At 36.4% G+C, this 20,021-nt stretch overlaps 4 protein-coding genes and 1 long non-coding RNA gene across 5 annotated transcripts; 4 read left to right on the top strand and 1 right to left on the bottom strand.

The window, feature by feature from the left end:
- Positions 1-1,783: 1,783 nt before the first annotated feature.
- On the top strand, positions 1,784-3,488 carry LOC103491535 (UDP-glycosyltransferase 92A1). The gene has a single exon (XM_008451522.3). It carries the CDS (start codon positions 1,877-1,879, stop codon positions 3,380-3,382), a length of 1,506 nt encoding a protein of 501 aa, XP_008449744.1. The 5' UTR covers positions 1,784-1,876; the 3' UTR covers positions 3,383-3,488.
- A 950-nt stretch (positions 3,489-4,438) lies between these two features.
- On the top strand, positions 4,439-7,591 carry LOC103491536 (uncharacterized). The gene is made up of 3 exons (XM_008451523.3): positions 4,439-4,998; positions 5,118-5,826; positions 6,367-7,591. Exons 1-3 carry the CDS (start codon positions 4,655-4,657, stop codon positions 7,345-7,347), a joined length of 2,034 nt encoding a protein of 677 aa, XP_008449745.1. The 5' UTR covers positions 4,439-4,654; the 3' UTR covers positions 7,348-7,591.
- A 360-nt stretch (positions 7,592-7,951) lies between these two features.
- On the bottom strand, positions 7,952-8,540 carry LOC127149477 (uncharacterized). The gene is made up of 2 exons (XR_007821106.1): positions 8,404-8,540; positions 7,952-8,297 (listed from the first exon to the last, which is right to left on the bottom strand). It is a non-coding gene; the product is annotated as an uncharacterized LOC127149477 (long non-coding RNA).
- Positions 8,541-11,257: 2,717 nt separating this feature from the next.
- LOC103491537 (G-type lectin S-receptor-like serine/threonine-protein kinase LECRK3) lies at positions 11,258-13,966 on the top strand. Its single transcript, XM_008451524.3, has one exon. It carries the CDS (start codon positions 11,420-11,422, stop codon positions 13,820-13,822), a length of 2,403 nt encoding a protein of 800 aa, XP_008449746.1. The 5' UTR covers positions 11,258-11,419; the 3' UTR covers positions 13,823-13,966.
- Positions 13,967-15,479: 1,513 nt separating this feature from the next.
- Positions 15,480-16,559, top strand: LOC127149381 (G-type lectin S-receptor-like serine/threonine-protein kinase LECRK2). The gene is made up of 2 exons (XM_051084594.1): positions 15,480-15,512; positions 15,618-16,559. The coding sequence occupies exons 1-2, from the start codon at positions 15,480-15,482 to the stop codon at positions 16,557-16,559; spliced, it is 975 nt and encodes a 324-aa protein (XP_050940551.1).
- The last annotated feature ends 3,462 nt before the right edge of the window (positions 16,560-20,021 follow it).

The raw sequence follows: 20,021 nt of genomic DNA, 5'->3' as shown, positions 1-20,021 counted from the left end.
TCGAAGTTATTTGGACACTGCATTTTTTCAAGCATAACCGGTAAGCTGTCATATATAAATTATATAAGAATAGAGGTAGAAAATCAATCAAATTAAGTGAATTCTTTGCTTGCAATGGAGTGGAGGAGTATGCTCACTTCGTGACCTTTTGTTCATGTGTTTTAATGCATATATTTTAAGTCTATAATAACGAATGGATATATCAAACTTGTTAAGATTAAGTCAAAATAAGAGGGGTGTTGTTCTTGAGGTTGTGCTAAAGTTGAAGAACAATCTCATATGGTAACTATCCAACCTTATCTTATAAGGTTTACATCCAATCCAATGATTCACTGCTAAAATAAGAATCTCAGTTTGGAGGGTTGCTTGAATTATCTAAAAGCTGCAATATTGAAGAAGAAAAAAAAATATCTTAGGTGGCTCTCTTCACAAAGCTATCCAATAAAACACTGCCACATGACCACATGATAGTTTTTATTTTTGAAAAAAATAAGTATGGAATTAGGTGTAGCAATGGCCCATTGAAGAATACCCAATTTGGTTAGTGATGTTGCAAAAATGCCCCAACAGATCTTTACGAGAGAAGTACGGATTATACGTACAAATTATCTTAATAAGATTTGTGTCACTGCATTTACTAAATCACAGAAACGATAAATTTAAAAAACTAATCCAAAAGATTGACGAGTACGAGAGTTGAGGTCCAAAAAGGATTGAAAGAGAAAAGCCCAAGTTTTGAGTTGATGGATTAGGTAGACTAAATATGTCCAATTTCTTTGGTTTACTCTTCTAAAAGCCACCGCTCAAGTGAGGAGAATTGACGAGAGTTAATGAATAATCAATTCCATCGTATTTAGGCTCTATATACGTATACAAATTACGTTTGAAAATTCATTCCGCGAACAGTTACCGTCTATCAAAATGTTATCATCTATTACAGAGAGATTCTGATCAACTACTATCATATAGATTGTAATATTATGCTATATAGCTTTAAAATGTATTACCTAAAGAATTAATTTAAGAGTTTATTTCTAGTCATCGAAAGAATGACCTAATTATAGTAACGTTTCTTATTTTGCTTTGACTTTTGTGAAATATATGGTTGATTTGAAGCTTTAAAGGGAGTTTCCTTTGCATTCAATGCAGCCACCCTCTCCTCTTTTAATAACACTTTTCAATTTGTCATTCTATTGATAGTTATTTAGATTAAACTTTTTTTTAATTATATTTTAATCACCTCGAACAAATTATATCAATCGAGAAAATGATCATATTTCGACAATCATTTATGTCGAGCTTAGGACTTTGCTTTTTAGCCTCTGGTGAACCCCTGAGTAATGTTGTGATGGAATATAAGGTCTAAAAATTATAAAACTAGTCGTTAAATGTGATTATAAATATTAATGATATTATTTTCAAAATTTTCACTTTTAAGTATAAAAGGAAAAAAAAAAAAAAAACAGCACCTATTTCCTAATCGAAGAGTCCCTTGCCATTTGAATTCTTAGGTTTTTTTTTTTTCAACCTAAGTATGGCTAGAGAATATGCCAAGGAATTGAGGACTCTTTAGAGATTTCACACGTGAGGAATTGAGGACAGAACGAAAATAAGATGGGAACATGAAAACAGCCTAACAAACATATGAGTGTTAAAAGAAAACTAACTGTGGAATGAAATAAATTTGATACTAAGAATCAGTGTCGGCTAAAAATTTCTTAGGTTTCTATTTCATTAATTTCGTGACATTTGTGTATATATATATATCATATGCTCACATGAAAAGAGTCGACCAATTCCCATTCTTCTTCTTCTTCTTCTTCTTCTTCTTCTTCTTCTTCTTCTTCTTCTTCTTCTAGCATCCTTTGTATCAACAATGGAGGATGAAAAACAAAGCATTGTGCTATTCCCGTTCATGGGGCAAGGCCATATCATTCCATTTCTAGCTTTAGCTCTCCAGATTGAACAAGTAAACACCAACTACGCCATTTACTTTGTAAACACTCCTTTGAACCTTAAGAAACTCCGATCTTCTCTTCCCTCATATTCTTCCATTCGTTTTCTTGAAATCCCTTTCTCAAGCTCCTCCCATGGCCTCCCACCGGACTCTGAAAACTTCGATACCCTTCCTTATCACCTCATCCTTCGCCTTTATCAAGCTTCCGCCTCTCTCCAATTCAAATCCTCTTTCAAAGAAGCAATACAAGCTCTCACAGCTCGCTGCCATGGCCGCCCCCCACTCTGTATCATCTCTGACATCTTTCTTGGTTGGACTGCCAATGTCGCCAAACAACTCGGCGTCTACCACGCAATATTTAGCGGCACTGGTGGTTTTGGCCTCGCTTGCTACGTCTCTCTTTGGCTCAACCTTCCTCATCGGAACGTCGTCGCCCACGACTTCTCTCTGCCGGATTTTAAAGAAGGTACCGTTCAGCTCCATAAGACCCAGTTGCCGACCAACATCGCGGAAGCTGACGGTGAAGACGATTGGTCGATTTTCCAGCGGGAAAATTTATCGGCGTGGGTGGACTCACAGAGCTTGCTTTTCAACACAGTCGAGGAGTTTGATCAAATTGGGCTGTCGTATTTCAGGCGTAAGTTCCCGGGGCTTCATGTTCGTCCAATCGGCCCACTTGTTTTGCGATTAAAGACCCGGGATCGTATTGGGAACACAACAGGAGTAATCACAAGAGAAACCATTCTAAAATGGCTGGATTCGAAGCCATCGAACTCTGTTTTGTACGTTTCGTTTGGGTCGATGAACACGATTTCGTCGTCGCAGATGATGCAATTAGCGAAAGCACTAGAAGCCAGCCAGAAGAACTTCATCTGGGTAGTACGACCACCGATCGAGGTGGACATAAACTCAGAATTCAATGGGAAGGAATGGCTGCCGGAAGGGTTCGAAGAGCGAAACAGAGCAACAGGAAGGGGGTTAGTGGTACAGAACTGGGCACCCCAAGTGGAAATTCTATCGCACAGAGCAGTATCGGCATTTCTATCGCACTGTGGATGGAACTCGGTGATGGAATCACTAGGGCATGGAGTGCCGTTGATGGGGTGGCCACTGGCCGGAGAGCAGTTCTTCAACGCGAAATATCTAGAGGAGGAAATGGGGGTGTGTGTGGAGGTAGGGAGAGGAAAGAAAAGCGAAGTGAATAGTGAAGATGTAGTGAAGAAGATGGAAGAGGTGATGGAAGAGAAGAAGGAGATAATGAGGAGAAATGTAGAGAAAGTTAAAGAGACAATGGAGAAGGCATGGGAACAAAGGGAAAGCTTCAATGGATCTTCTGCTAAATCATTCCATGATTTTCTGAGTGATGCACAGCAAAATCATCAACAAACAAGTGATGCAAAAGAGTGGAGGGAGATGGAAAGATAGTTTTATTTTCAAATATAGCAAATTTAATGTATTAAATATAATCTAGTTATATTTTATAAATATTTTATCGGTTTGCAATTTATAATAATTATATTTATTATATAGAGATTGTAAAGTTTCGAAAGACCCGAACTCTTCTACCTATGCTAAATCTTTCGGCACGATAAATATTGCATATGAATTTTAGTCTATATTAAAGTTGATTGTAATAACTTACTACAAATATCTTTTATTGTAATTACTATATTTATAACATGCAAAATTTAATTTAATAAATTTAAAATTGAAAGTAATATTTGACTTGGTCTAAATAAAATTATTAAAAAAAAAAATGTCATCGATACTTGTGCATCAATTCTCACCTTTTACCTAAAAAATGTTCGAGGTATATTAAAAGGTGACGAGTTAAAAGTCATATTTTCTTTTTTACTCCTTCATTTAAACACGTCGATTCTTTAAAAAAAAATAATAATTTAGAATTATTGAAATATGGATGGAAATGAAAATGGTGATGAAATGAAGTGGAAGCACCAAAGTAATTTCATATTCTAAACATTATAAATGGAAACTTAAATCACTCCCCTATCTCCCACCCTCAAACCAACCCCTATTATGTAACAAAATATGCTTTTCTTTTTAGGTCTATAACCCAACTATTTTTCATTTCGAGAAAAATAGAAACCTAAAAAATAATTAAAAAATGATTATTAGAATAAAAAAGAAGTCAGAAGTTTAAGTTACATGATATGAAGTCTCAGTCATAAATAGTATACTATTAAGAGATGAATTTCCTAATCCAAACTAAGATCAAATCTCATTCTATCATGTTGACTTAGCGGGTCTCTGAGGCTATTGTTATGAAATTTGGTTAGAAATGAATTTAAATTTGGGGTTGAAATTGTCAAAATTTCTTACTACATAGTTTAATTTTTTTAAAGGGAGGTTGTGTGGGGTTGCAAAGAGGGTGATGGATCAAAAGGAGACCAAATATTTATGGGAACAAAATCTCTCACAAAATTAAAGGGAAAAAAAAGAGGACAACAAATTCTTCTTCTAATTCTACAAATACACAAAAGAACGCTACAAACAAACAAACAAATAACCAAAATAAAATTAGGATTGAAAAAATTAAAAGAGAGAGAAAGAGAGAAAAAGGCCTTTTGGATTTATTTATTTATTTATGTATTTACTTATTTTGTTTTTGAATTGAATTGAATCCCCATAAACCCTAAATTCGAATGCCAATGATGACGTGAGAGTGGGCTTTCAAACATGGTTAAGCAACGCGAAACCAACGCCAAACGATGGGGCACGTTGGAGGAGCTTTTGTTAGCCTCCGCCGTGAACCGCCATGGAACCGCCAGTTGGGAATCAGTCGCCATGGAAATACAGAATAGATGCTCTCAATCTCCTTCTTCTTCTTCTTCTTCTTCTTCTTCTCTAACTCCCCAAGATTGTAGGAACAAGTTTTATGACCTCAAGCGCCGATTCCTCTCCCAAAACGTCATCGATTCTGATTCTGATACCAACACTCTCATGCCTATGCTCGATGAGTTGAGAAAGATTCGGGTCCAGGAACTCCGCCGTGATGTTGAACGACGGGATGTATTGATCGTGTAAAATTCTTTGCTCTTCCACTCAGAGATCTGACTCCAACTGATTGGTTGGTTGAGAGATCTGAACATCTATCTTTCCCTCCTTTTTTTTCTTTTTTTTTTTTTGTTTGTGTCAACAGGTCATTGGAAATGAAGGTGAAGCGATTGGAGGAGGAGAGAGACCGGAGTTTCAACCAATCCCACGAGGGATCTGATCTGGACACCGACAAAGCCAAAACGAATCTCCACCTACAAAATCCGGCCGCCTCTGGAGACGACTCCGACGATCGCGAGAACCGATCCCTCAACGAATCCAATTCCACAAGTAAAAAAGACGATGTTCGACAGAACGGCATGGTTGAGGAGAACCCGATTATCGAATCAGTCAATATGTCAAAGATTAAAGAAACCGGGCCTCCCAAAACCGGAGATGAACCGGGGAGAGAATGGTCATTCAACAGCGAAGGAGCGGAGCCAGAAGCAAAGCCGGAAAGAGAAAAGAAGTCGGGCGGAGGATATAAACGGAGAGAGAAAGAAAGAAATTGGGGGAATTGGAAGGGGGCGGCGGCGGCGGTTGATTCGAACGAAGCGTGGGAATCGGTGAGCGAGTCGAAGCAAGATGGGAAAGAAGGGGCGGTGTCGAAGCAGCAAAGCAGCGACGTGCAAAGCTCAGGCAGCTTGTCTCAAAGGAAACGGTGTCGTAATAGCAGTGGCGAAGAGCCCGAGGTTTCTCCAGCCAAGCCCAAGCCCAAGCCCTTAGCCGTCAAATCTGAACCCTTGCTCAAACTTCTCGACACCATTCGCTCCCATCAGCTTGGCTCTACCTTCGAGCGCCGCCTACGGAGCCAGGTGCGTTTCTCTCAATTTCCCTCTTTCCTTTTTAATTAATTAATTCCTTTTTTTTTTTACAAGAGAGAGATTGGATAAGAAAAAGTAACGTGTAAAGAGAGTAGGAATCACATTATGAATATGAACGGCCTCGATGATTCATCCTCAAGTCGTCCACGTGGATGTTAAATCTACGGCTGTGTACTTGCCACTTGGATACACTTAAGGACTTTCTTGTCATTCACACGTACAAACAGAGGGTATTTTGGTCCTTACAATTGGACAGTTAGGTGACATGCTATGGTCATACGTGGAATTTGAGCCTTGTCATCCTAATACGTTCGTTATATTTGGCAAAACGGTGGAGTACCGCCGTATATCCTTCCGTTAGTGAAAACTGCGTCGTTTTAACCCAAATCAAATCTAGTCCGGTTCGATGAGATGGACATTATAATATCCCGGTTTGACCCGAGTCTGTGGGAGTTGAGAGTGATGGTGGAGGAAGTGGTGGGTCTGACATTCTCTGTTAATAGTTTTTCCGTTGTTGTAATTTTGTTGCAGGAATCTGATAGATACAAAAATTTGATACGCCAACATATTGATCTGAGAACGATTCGTTGTCGAGTGGTTAAAGGTGCGTATGCGGATTCAATTCACCGCTTCTTCCGAGATCTCCTCCTCCTTTTCAACAATGCCATCATTTTCTTCCACAGATCCTCCCCTGAAAATGGTGCAGCACTTAAGCTTCGAGCTCTCGTATTGAAAGAAATGAAAGACAGTATAGAAAAACCCCAACCCGTTATCCTTAAATCAAAACCCAAGCAAGAAACGGATCTTTCTCTTCCATCGTCAAAGCCTACCACTAAACCATCTACTACCATAGTGGGGTGTCGTAAACGCGACTCTGTTGCGACGGATTGCAAAAAAGCCGATAAGAATTCTAGAGATGTTGAAGTGAAACCCAAGGTGTCTGATTCTTCTGAGATTAAAATATACGAGAAGGGTACATGGAAGAAGGGATCGAATTCAAAAGAGAGACTAAGACCCACACCCACTCCGACACCGGTTAATTCAGGGCAGAGAAGCTCAAGGACATCATCGACGAGCAAAAACAATGGGGAAGTGAAACACGAATACGGAGGAAACGAATTGAGCTCTCACGACGGGATGGAGGTTAGAATGGAAAAGAAAGAGAGAGTGACAAAGAAAAAGCAAGGGGCTGTAAGCTTCTTGAAGAGAATGAAGCAGAATTCTCCAAACGAAGCTGCAGAAGAAGATGGTGATGCTTCAGAGAATGAGTGTATAAAAGAAGAGGAGGAGGAGGAGGAGGAAGAAGAACAGGAAGAGGAAGAGGAAGGGAAGAGAAAGGTGAAGAAGCAGAAGGAAGGGAAAAAAGAAAGGGTACGACGGAATGGCGGAGGAGGAGGGAGAGGGAAGAAAGCAGTGGGGAGGCCGCCGAAGAAAACAGAAACAGTGACAGTAAAGAGGCAGCAAAGGGAGGAAGTGAGCAGTAGTAAACCACAGAAGCGTTCAAGGAGATAGATTAGTTAGTTGATTATGATTCATTCTTATTGTATAATGTAAATTATGTAGTTGTCTTGTAACTGTTTTCCATTTTCTTTACCTTACATTACAGCCTTACAGCTTACAAAACAGGGGAAACAGGGAGAGGGATGAAAGAATGAACCTCTTTTTTTTTTTTTTTTTTTTTTTTTTTTGTGGTTGCTGATTCAACAATATACATATCCAGATTAATGATATCGGAAGTTTGATTTTTTTTTTCTTTTCTTTTGTTGTGTTGAAGTAATGGAACAAATTGAGTTGTGCAAAGGACAGAAGTGAGTTCAAATTTAACCAAAGCTATGGCATTAAGCCATGACAGCCTGGGCCGACCCAGATTAAGAGGAAAAAATCTTCTGACCTCACATGCAAGTTTGTCCTGATTTATGGAATCCTTAAAAGCCGAGTTCAACTTTTTCAAGGGTTTAGTGGAGAAATTTAGGTGCATTTCATTTCAAGATTTAACAAATAATTTTATATGAACATAAGAATCTTAATCATGTCATATGAATCTCAAGAATGAGCCCTACAACTGTTATATCATGACTGATAATGATATCATAATTTGTGAGAGTTACAACTCTTAAAGATGTATATTTTGAGGCCTATATAATTTGTCAAAAAAGAACATGTAAAATATAGTAAAGAGAGCATTTTGAGCCCCCACAGCTAACCAAGGACACAAGCTTCACCAACAAAGGTAGAGGAGAAGAATCCATTCAGGAAAACATAGGAAGCCCCACCCCCCCTCTTTAGAGATAGAGACAGGAACAAAACAATCCCCAATTACCATGCACCAGAGCATCCCGAGCCAAACAATGGGCCAACCTATTCGCAGAGCACGAGCACCAAACATAAGCCCACACATGGACAGACAAAACCAAGGCTTCAATGCCCTCAACAAAGCTCGATAACTCTGACAGATCCATAATCTTATGGGATAAAGTATTAATAAGCTCAGTACAATCAGACTCAACAAAAATTGGGGGAGAGGAGATAAGGGTAAAACTGTCAAAAAGAAACATTCAGATCTCTCACCATAGCAAGGAATTCGAGGATCTTGATGGGCCAAAAGAGTTGCACCCTTTCACAATCGGTAAGAACGAGAGATTCTGAGGAGTTAAGAACCACCCAGCTAATTCTGTCAATCATTTTGCAGTCACACTACAAACCTAACCTCTCTTTTAGTCTTTAGCTAATGTTTCTTTGCAATCTTAATATTGATTTGGGATTGTTAGGTCCAAAATGGTTGAGTATTACTTATCATAATTGGATCCTAAGCCATAAGTGAAGGTATCACTAAGTTAGGCCAAACTTGGGCCGTATAAGCTCACATGACCCATGTGACAAAAAAACAAAAAAGAAAAGAAAAAACACACGACAATGTTAACTATGTTTATTTTCCATTGACAAAACAAACAAACAAACACACACAAAACCCTCAAACTTCCCCAAATGCTCATTTTTTTACTCCAAATCAGATCTGTAAACTCTCACTCATTATGAAAATTTCTCGGACGATTGGAGCTCTTCTCTGTCTCATTGCCTTGATTCTCATCTCTATATTCATCTGTTTTCCCATCAGAATCCACCATCACAGATCTACTCATCTTGTTCCCACTGCAGCCGCCCTAATTGAATCAAGAAGATTGCTCCTTTCTTCACTCTCCTCATTCTCCATTAATGGAAACAAGATGAATAGTAGTAGATCTACAGAGGCAAGTCTAAGAGTGGCGCCACCCAGCAAATCAAATCCCACGCAGAACAAGTAATGGATTACTAATTTGTTTAATATTTCTATACCCCCTTTTTTTTTTGTACAAACATCTTAGAGTGCCAGTGAAAGAGAAAAGATTGAACCAACCCAACCAATCTCTCTCTTTTCTCTTTCCAAATTTTTGCAGTTTCTTTCTTTGTTTTTGATTATAGATTATTGATAACTAAGTTAGATGGGGAGGTTTTAGAACTATATTGGATTTCTGTGTTTACTGCATTCACTTCTTTTCATTTCACTGACATGATGAGTTAGGAATTGCAAAAAGTCCAGATTTGATGTTATTGAACACTTTGGATTCATAAGAAATTACTCAGCGTCTTAGCTTCTATTTTGTCACACAGTAGATTCTTCATTCTTAGTATTTCTAAATCGGAAACAAATATGAGACGTAAGAGTACCAACAGATTTGGTATCGCTTCTCTCAACTTTATGCTTTTCATACGATATACCGAGGTCCATCTAGACTTACAAGGTGCTATTTTCACTTTGTTATCTACTTCTTATGAGAATCGAATCAATAAAAAAGTCGTTTAAGAATTTGATTTTGTGTTTGAAATATAGCTAAAAATCCAACTCTTTCACTTGAAAAGATGCAAACTATGGTAAGAAACCGTTACAAAAAAGAGTCTAAATAATTACTAGTTGAGCTTCATGGCACAAGCTTATGATAATCGAGTTATACTTGTGTTGCTTTTAAAACCTGTTTAAAAAATAGAGTTAATAAAAGGAATATTTTCAAATGTAACAAAATATTGAAACTATATGCAAAATATAGAGAAATTCATGGACCTTTGTACGGTCCCTTAAAATTATTTGTGATATTTTGTAAATAGTTTCATTTTTTTGTTATCCATTGTTATTCCTCTAACTATAATAGATAACAATTTTATGAATAATAATTAAGTACATAACATTTTATAAAAAGTGTACATATAGCAAAGTTGATCAGTGATAGAATGATAAACTTATATCGGACCAATATTTGCAACATGGTCTATCAGTGATTTAACCTAAGGAAGATTTTGGTGCAATTTTTTTTAAAATATTGCTATATATGCTAATATTTTGAATCGAACCTTAAAAATAAAGCACGCATTTATTTGGCAAATTTTTCTCACAGATGTTTTTATATACAAGTTTGTTTGCCCTGTACTTTAAAAATGTTTTGAAGATTTAAATAAATATAAAGAAAGCAATTTTTTTTAAAAGAATAATTTAGTGCATGATAAAATTTATACTCATTTGAGTATAAGTTGCACAAACACGGATGCAACTATTAAATGGTTTCAAATTTGAATTTAAAGCACTATGACCTACCAATGGTCACTCATAGTGGGCATTGGACAACATGGTCGATAAGGAAGATAGTTGTCATTTCAGGTGGGAAATAGGTGGAGCTTCTCGACGTGGAATTGTCAATATAAAATTAAGTAATATAGTGCAATCTAAACACTACACATCTTTGTACCTCTCTTCGTAGAAAAAATAAATTGAAAGACACATAAGAAAATATCTTCTTTTTCTTTTTTTCGACGAAGACCACAAATCCTAAGCATGGGGTAGAAAACTAGAAATTGAAATTTCAAATAGTATACTCTTGGAATAGTATACTTTTAGAATAAATTGGTAAATTGAAATTAATCGACAACCCTAATAGAAATTGAAATTTCAAATAGTATACTTTTAGAATAAAATTATTGATTATTTGCAAATATAGAAATTAGATTTAAAGTGTTATTATATATAACAATATTTTATCAATATTGCAAATTTGGAAAAAAATATCAACGATAAAAATCTATCACATAGACCGGGAGAGAAAGTAAACTTGAATTAAATATTTGTTAGCTTAATAAGCTTCTAATTAATTTTTTTAATTAGATATTAACTCATTCAAACCAAATTGGACTAATCTTTTATCATAATTTTTAATAAAAATATCATTCTGATTTGAGAAGTCCTCCAATGGTGATGGAGAAAAATGAATTAATTAATTGCTAAGGTTATTAAAATTTTAATTGATATAGTTAATTAGATAAACTAATTAATCCCATATTAGAAGAAAATAAAATAAGATTTTCAATGCAATAAAACAATTCAAAGTCAACCAAACTGACTTTCCCCTGTTTCGTCTTCTTCAAAGTTCAAACATTTCACCATAACTTTCTTCTCAGAACCTCCAATCAATCTGCCCCGCCATTCCCTCCTCAATTCTATCTCCCTCTTATCTTAATAACCCACTTCCATTTTCTTATGTAATTTCATGTTCTCGCTTCCATGGCCTCCCTCTGCTTTCCATTCCCATCTCTTCTTCTTCTTTTTCTTCTTAGCCCTTCTTTTGCCGTTGCTCAGACAACAAACCCAAATATAACTTTAGGCAAATCTCTCACTGCTCATTCCGGCGATTCCTTCTGGTCCTCTGCTTCTGGTGATTTTGCTTTCGGTTTTCGTCAAGCTTTAGGGGGAGACTATTTGTTAGCAATTTGGTTCAATAAAATTGATGATAAAACCGTCGTTTGGTCTGCTAATCGGGACAAATTAGCGCCGGAAGGTTCCACCGTTGTACTTACAAAAAGTGGTCAACTCGTCCTCAACGACCCTGCCGGCAAGCAAATCTGGGCTTCAACTTTTACGGCTACTAATCAATCTGTTTCCTTTGCAGTCCTTCTTGATAATGGAAATTTCATTCTCGCAGCTAACGATTCTGAAATTGTTTGGCAAAGCTTCGATTACCCGACAGATACGATTTTACCGTCACAGATTCTGAATAAGGGAAAAAAACTGGTTGCTTCTTATTCAGAAACGAATTACTCAAGTGGGAGATTTGAATTTTCTATGCAAACTGATGGGAATCTCGTGCTTTACACAAGAAATTTTCCTTCCGATGTACTAAGTACAGATTATTGGTCACCTAACACTCAGAGTTTCGGCTTTCAAGTGGTCTTCAACCTCTCTGGTTCTATTGTTCTCATCGCAGAGAATAAAACCATTCTCAACAATCTCTCATCAAATAATCCCACAGCTCAAACTTTCTACCAGCGAGCAATTTTGGAACATGATGGGGTTTTTAGACATTATATTTACCCAAGGAGCGGCACCGGAAGAAACTCATCTTGGCCTAAAGCTTGGTCGGTGTCGAAATTCATTCCTTCCAACATATGTTTGGCAATTAGTGAAGGTTCGGACAGTGGAGCTTGTGGGTTCAATAGCTACTGCAGGCTTGGGGATGATCAAAAGCCATTTTGCACTTGTCCTGATGGGTATGTCTTGCTTGATCCAAATGATGTAACAAAAAGTTGTAAACCCAATTTTGTTCCTCAAAGCTGTGCGTATCCTGAAATTGATAACTTTGATTTTGTTTCTATGGACAATACGGATTGGCCTCAATCTGATTACGGCCATTACCTACCAGTCAATGAAGATTGGTGCAGAAACGAATGTTTAAAAGATTGTTTTTGTGCGGCAGCCATTTTTAGAGATGGAAATTGTTGGAAGAAGAAGTTCCCACTTTCATTTGGGAAAATGGATTATAGCGTGGGAGGAAAAGCTCTTATCAAAATCAGGAGAAGCAATTCAACTCTGCAATCTCAAAACCTTGACAAGAATTGCAATAACAAAACAAAGATAGTCATTGGATCAGTTTTGTTAGGAAGCTCTTTATTTCTTAATATCCTCTTATTCCTACTCACTTTATTGATCGGCCATCGATTCAGTAGAAGGAAATTAAAGTTTAATGGAGAAGACCCTTTCATTTTAGGTGTGAATCTAAGAGCTTTTAGCTATGAAGCGCTTAACAAAGCCACTAAGGGATTCAAAGAGCAACTGGGAAGTGGTGCATTTGCTACTGTTTATAAAGGGACTCTTGATGACAACAACTTGGTGGCAGTTAAAAAGTTGGAGAACATAGCGAAGGGAGGATCGGGAGAGAATGAATTTAAAGTTGAAGTAAGTGCGATTGCTCGATCAAACCATAAGAATTTGGTTAAATTAGTTGGTTTTTGTAACGAAGGAGAACACAGAATGTTGGTTTATGAGTTCATGGAAAATGGGTCTCTTGCAGATTTTCTTTTTAAGCCTTCAAAGCCAACTTGGTATACAAGAATTCAGCTTGTTTTAGGAATTGCAAGAGGGTTAAGTTACTTACATGAAGAGTGCAGTACTCAGATCATTCATTGTGATATCAAGCCACAAAACATCCTTCTTGATGACAGTTATGGTGCAAAAATTGCAGATTTTGGATTGGCTAAACTTCTGAAGAAAGATCAAACACGAACCATGACTGCAATTAGAGGAACAAAAGGGTATGTGGCTCCTGAATGGTTTAGAAGCTTTCCCATTACAGTGAAAGTTGATGTTTATAGCTTTGGGATTCTGTTGCTGGAGATAATCTGTTGTAGAAAGAATTTTGAAATGGAAACAGAAGACGAAGATGAAATGATACTAAGTGATTGGGTATATGATTGTATGAATGAGAAGGAAATTGAGAAGTTGGTAAGAGATGATGAAGAAGCAAGAGATGATATGAAGAGAGTGGAGAGATTTGTTAAGATTGGAATATGGTGTATTCAGGAGGAGCCATCTCTAAGGCCATCCATGAAGAAAGTGGTACAAATGCTTGAAGGTGCAGTTGAAGTATCAACTCCTCCTGATCCATCTTCATTTATTAGTGCAATTAAGTAATAACATTGTCTCTTTCTCTTCTTCCATATTTTATGTATAATCCAATGACTCATCTGCATTATCATATAGTCATGTATGTAAATAAAATTTAGCAAGTTCATTGAAATAGTTGAAAACTAAAATGCCCCTCAGGTTACGTTGTCATCTTATTCTTATTTGATATTACTTCGCGATTCTTATCTGATTGTTATTATTTGATATTTAGTAGGTTGTGATTGAAATCTAATTGCTATTTGATAATAAGTAGTTTGTGATTGCTATCTAAACTTTACCTGATTTCTATATGATTATTCGTTTCTAAGTTGTTTGCTATTGTCATCTGATTTCTACATGATTATTACTTACTTTTTGGTTGCTATACATTTAGAAACATTCAGAGTTATAGTTTGTTTGAAATTTGAAAAAATTGTTTAATGGTTAATATGTGTTGTTTAAATTCCTCGTTCGAGCAAAACCTGATCTTATGAAAATGAAAGAATTTATGCAAATTTGGTTAAAAAAGTGACGTGAATCAAGAGTTAAACACACATTTTGTTAAATTTGATACAAAGATAAAAAGTTGAAACTTTTTCCTAACATCTAAAAAAACTTAGCTTAAGTAGCATCTATGCATACCGAAGATCAAAAGATTCATAGTTCAAACTTCCAATTTTTGATATTACTAAACAAATTTTAAGAGGTTAGCTAGAAGTAAATGAAAGAGTTTATTGAAAAGTCGAGCTAAATGTCTTTTTAGAATTTAATTTTCTTATTTTTGACTATATATCATAAAATTTAATTGAAGAACCTTAATTGACTAGAAACTTCAAGTCTTTCAACTATCCCACTTTTATTTCCCCACTAATAATTCCTTCATCCTTCCTTTCAATTTACGTTTAATATTTAGGTTAGACCACTCTACATTTGGACAAGGTTAATGTTTGAAATATCGATGTCAATGAAAATATCGAGGTACCGATTTTATGAAAATAATGATATAGATAAAAATTTAGAATTTTTTTTATGAAAATTGTTATAATTAATAGTTGATGGAACTTTGATTGTAACTTACTTAAACTTAGACTATATAATTAACAATTTTAATAGTAATTTCGATAAAAGTAAGACTGTTTATATGTTTATTATAAATGTACGTGTAAATGTTCATGCGAGAACAAAATATTTTTAAAATGAATAAGAAAATAATAACATTATATGAAATTTAAGAATATTTTTAGGTGAAAGGATGAGAAAATTATAAAGGTTTTAGATAGTAAAAGAAAAAAAATCATATTAATTCGAAATTTGGAAAATGGTAAAAAATAGCAAATTTGACAAAATACTTACAACATATGACAAAATTTCAGATTTTATCATCAATAGACAATGATAGGTGACGTCGATAAACAGTGATAAAAGTTTATATTATCGATAGAATTCAAAATTGTGGTTTTTTTCGAATGCAATTTCTTTGTAAATCGAAAGTTTTAAGTTGAAAATAAAGGTAAAGACCGAAAAAGGTTCTAAATTAGGAAAAAACATGTTGTGTGAAACTATAGATGTTGTGTGGAATAATGTTCCAATAAACTATAGAATGATAAGACCGAGTCAAAGAAAAAGTTTAATTTCATCCAAAAACTCACATAGATTTCATTAAGAGAATCCCTCTTTGTTATAAATGGACTCATCATCTTACACTGCAGAAGCTATGGTATAGCAACTTCTTTGCCTTATTATGGCTTTCCCTTGTTTCTTTCTTCTTCTTCTTCTTCTTCTTCTTCCTTTGTTTTCTTTACCCTCCTTCTCATTTTCCCAGCCTTACAAGAATATAACTCTAGGCTCATCTCTCATTGCATCTCCACGCAACCATACCAATCATTCTTACTGGTCCTCCCCATCTGGTGACTTCGCTTTTGGTTTCTTAGATATTGGAAGTAATGGGTTTCTACTAGCCATTTGGTTCAACAAAATCCCTGAAAACACCATCGTCTGGTCCGCCAATCCGAACCATTTAGTCCCCTCCGGATCCATTCTCCAACTCACCACTCATGGTCAGCTGGTGCTTAATGACTCAACAGCTAACCAAATATGGACCGCAAATTTCCGAACTGAAAACACAACGGTTTCTCATGCTGCCATGCTTGACACCGGCAACTTCATCCTTGCTGCTGCTAACAACAATTCCCAAGTAGTTCTATGGCAATCCTTTGATGAACCCACTGATACTATTTTACCATCACAGGTTATGAAACAGAACAGCATTCTCATTGCTCGCTATTCGAAAACAAATTACTCAGAGGGAAGATTTCATTTGAGGATGCAATCTGATGGGAATCTCGTGCTGTATACAAGAATTGTTCCTCTGGGTTCTCAAGGGAATCCTTATTGGGCAAGTGGCACTGTGGGTTCTGGGTTTAAACTTGTTTTTGATTTGTCTGGCTCCATTTATGTCTCTGCAAAAAATGGAACTGCTTTAACCTATTTAACCTCAGAAACTCCTTCCTCAAATCAACAAAATTTCTACCGTCGAGCCATTTTGGAGTACGATGGTGTTTTCAGGCAATACATTTACTCCAAGAGTGATAAGGCTTGGAAGAGTGTTTCAGATTTCATTCCTTCGAATATTTGTGAGAGTATAAATAATGGGTTAGGAAGTGGAGTTTGTGGGTATAATAGTTATTGTGAAACAGGGGAAAATCAGAGACCAATTTGCAAATGCCCACAAGGGTATTACAAGGTTGATCATGTTATTTTCTAGAGTAAAAATAAATATTGCAATGGCAAATTGAAGACAAATTCATTTATATTACATTCAAAGAAAAATACAGTATTTAAAGTCTTAAAAATAACTACCCACTAACATCATGACCCTAAACTTTCTCCACTAACATCATGACCCTAAACTTTCTCCACTAACATCATGACCCTAAACTTTCTCCACTAATCAACATGACCCTAGACTTTCTCCATGATTACAAATCATGAATGACTAATTCCTAAGAAATAGGAACAAACTTGGACTAAATTAACTTAACAAAGATAAACACACATGAGCATGTTTCAATCCTAAAGCACTTTCTTAACACTCCTCCTTGCTTTAGGAGTTGCAAACACCAAGTTTTGACCTTAGAAACTCGAACTTGCAAGTAGGCAACGGTTTAGTTAATATGTCTGCAACTTGATCTTCTGTTTTACAGTAGACAAGAATCACCTCTCCACTTTTCTGCACTTCCCTTAAAAAAAATAACTTGATGTTAAAATGTTTAGTCTTCTTATAAAACACAGGATTATGAGAAATAGCAATAGCCGCTTTGTTATCAACAAGAATCTCCGTGCTTTTCTTCTGCTTCAGATCAAGGTCAAGTAAAATTTTCCTCAGCCATAAAGCTTGATTGGCAGTAGCTGTTGCAGCAATAAATTCTGCTTCAGCAGTGGATTGGGCTACAATCTCTTGCTTTTTCGAGCTCCAAGAGAAAACACCAGAGCTAAGAGTAAAACAGTAACCTAAAGTGCTTCTCATATCATCAATGGAACTTCCCCAATCACTATCAGAAAAACCAATCAGTTTGAACTCCTTGCCCCTAGTGAACTTAACACCAAAATCACTTGTGCCTTTGACATATCGTATCACTCTTTTTGCTGCCTTAAGATGTAATTCACTTGCACAATGCATGAAACGAGACAAAATACTCACAGCATTCAAAATATCAGGTCTTGTTGCTGTGAGATACATCAAGCAACCAATTAAACTCCTAAAATATCCTTCATCAACTTTGTCAGCATCATCTTCTTTGCACAACTTCTCCTTTTGATTCATTGGAGTGCTTACAGCCTTACACTCATCCATCTTAAACTTCTTTAGTATTTCCTTTGCATATTTTTTCTGGCAAATGAAAACTTCACCTTGCCCTTGCTTGATCTCTATGCCAAGGAAGTAGGACATGAGCCCGAGATCTGTCATTTCAAACATCTTCATCATCTCCCATTTGAAATTTTGAATATGATCTGCATTGTTTCCTGTAACCAGTAGGTCATCAACATACAGTGAAACAATAAGAATGCTAGTACCATTGTGCTTAACATATAAGGTTGATTCTGATAGACTTTTCAAAAATCCCAAGCTCAGTAAATGTTCATCAATTTTGCTATACCAAGCTCTTGGAGCTTGTTTTAAACCATAAAGAGCCTTCTTGAGAAGATAGACTTTATTTCTTTCACCTTGCTTCTCACATCCTTCGGGCTGCTCAACATAAATTTCTTCTTGTAAGACACCATTCAAAAAAGCTGATTTGACATCCAACTGATACAATTTCCACCCCTTTTGTGCAGCTATTGCAAATAGTAACCTGATTGTGTCCATTCTAGCAACAGGAGCAAAAGTATCAGAGTAATCAACACCAAAGATTTGAGCATACCCTTTAACCACAAGCCTGGCTTTGTGCTTGTTAATCGAGCCATCAGCATTAAGCTTGGTTCTAAACACCCATTTAACTCCAATTACCTTCCTATCTTGAGGTCTGTCAACTAGGATCCAAGTTTTGTTCTTCTCTATCATTGACAACTCCTCCTCCATTGCAGCTATCCACCTTTGATCTTTCTTTGCTTCTGCATAGTTTGCAGGTTCACACACAGCAACATTGCACCTTTCATAAATATCAGAAAGCAACCTTGTTCCTCTCACGGAAGCATCATCTACTATTTCATTCTGCCTGTCATCTTCCTCTTCAATGCTTGAATCAAAAAACTTGAATTTCATCTTTTCCAAGGTCTGACCTTTCTTCTCTGCATCATCAAAGTTCCACTCTTCATCTTCCTCGAAGTGAACATCCCTGCTCACGACAATCTTTCCACTCTTCATCTTCCTCGAAGTGAACATCCCTGCTCACGACAATCTTTCCAGTTTGTGGCTGGAAAATTTTATAGGCTTTGCTGATAGAACTATAGCCTATAAAGACACCCGGTGAAGCTCTCCTATCAAGTTTGTCACGCTTGCTCTGTGGAACATGAGTGAAACACAAACAACCAAATACTTTGAGAAATTTCAATGATGGTTTGTACCCATACCATGCCTCAAATGGTGTCTTTTCCTTCAATGCTTTTGTGGGAAGCCTATTTTGAAGAAATATAGCTGTATTTGCTGCCTCTGCCCAAAACTTCTTTGGCAAACTCTTTTCATGCAGCATGCATCTTGTCATCTCCATGATGTATCTATTTCTCCTCTCACTAACTCCATTTTGTTGAGGAGTGTAAGGAGCTGTAAGTTGATGTTTTATGCCTGAATCTTCACAAAACTTGTCAAATTCTGCCGAAACATACTCCTTCCCATTGTCAGACCTTACCATTTGAATTTTGCAACCACTTTCATTTTCAACTCTTGCCTTGAACTTCCAAAAGACATGAGCAACCTCTGATTTAAACTTCAAGAAAAAAATCCAGCACATTCTGGTGAAGTCATCAATAAAAGCAATATAATAGAGACTGCCTTTTAAAGAAGGTGTTCTCTGAGGACCTGCAACATCTGTGTGAATGAGCTGCAATTTTTGAGTGGCTCTCCAAGATGACTTGGGAAATGACTTCCTATTTTGCTTTCCAAAATGACACGCTTTGCAGCTTGAGATTTCTTCACTAAGCTTGGGAAAATCAAGTGCCAACTCCGTTAGTTGTAGCAGCCCTTGATGATGATAGTGACCGACTCTTTTGTGCCAAAGCTATGTTTCATATTCTTTGAGAGAAAAAACAAATTGCTCCTCCTCTAAAGGATTAAGTGAAAAACTTTTTCCTTTCATTTTTACTTTGAAAATATCTTGATTTGCTGCATCCTTAATCAAGCAATATTCATTTTCAAAAGTAACTTTAAAACCTTTTTCAATAAGTTGACCCACACTCAACAAATTTTGGTTAATGTCAGGTACAAAAAGAACATCCTGTATATGTTTTGTACCTTTACAACTGGCAATCGCAATAGTCCCCTTTCCTTTGACTGAGATGTAGTCTCCATCGCCAATTCTGACTTTGGTGATATTTGTTGGCTTCAGATCTTTAAACAACTCCTTGTCATGAGTCATATGGTTGGTACATCCACTGTCAATCAGCCAGCTTTCATTTGACTCACCACCCACGAAGCATGTTGCCACAAACAATTGATCCTCCTCCTCCTCCTGATAAGCAATTTTGGCCTCTACACCTTGTTGTTGATTATTGTTCCTGCAAATTACAGCTT

This window comes from Cucumis melo, chromosome 5, assembly GCF_025177605.1.
Source record: "Cucumis melo cultivar AY chromosome 5, USDA_Cmelo_AY_1.0, whole genome shotgun sequence".
Taxonomy (NCBI): Eukaryota; Viridiplantae; Streptophyta; class Magnoliopsida; order Cucurbitales; family Cucurbitaceae; genus Cucumis; species Cucumis melo.
Note: the sequence above shows the minus strand (reverse complement) of the source record. Positions and strands in the feature narration are given on the sequence as shown.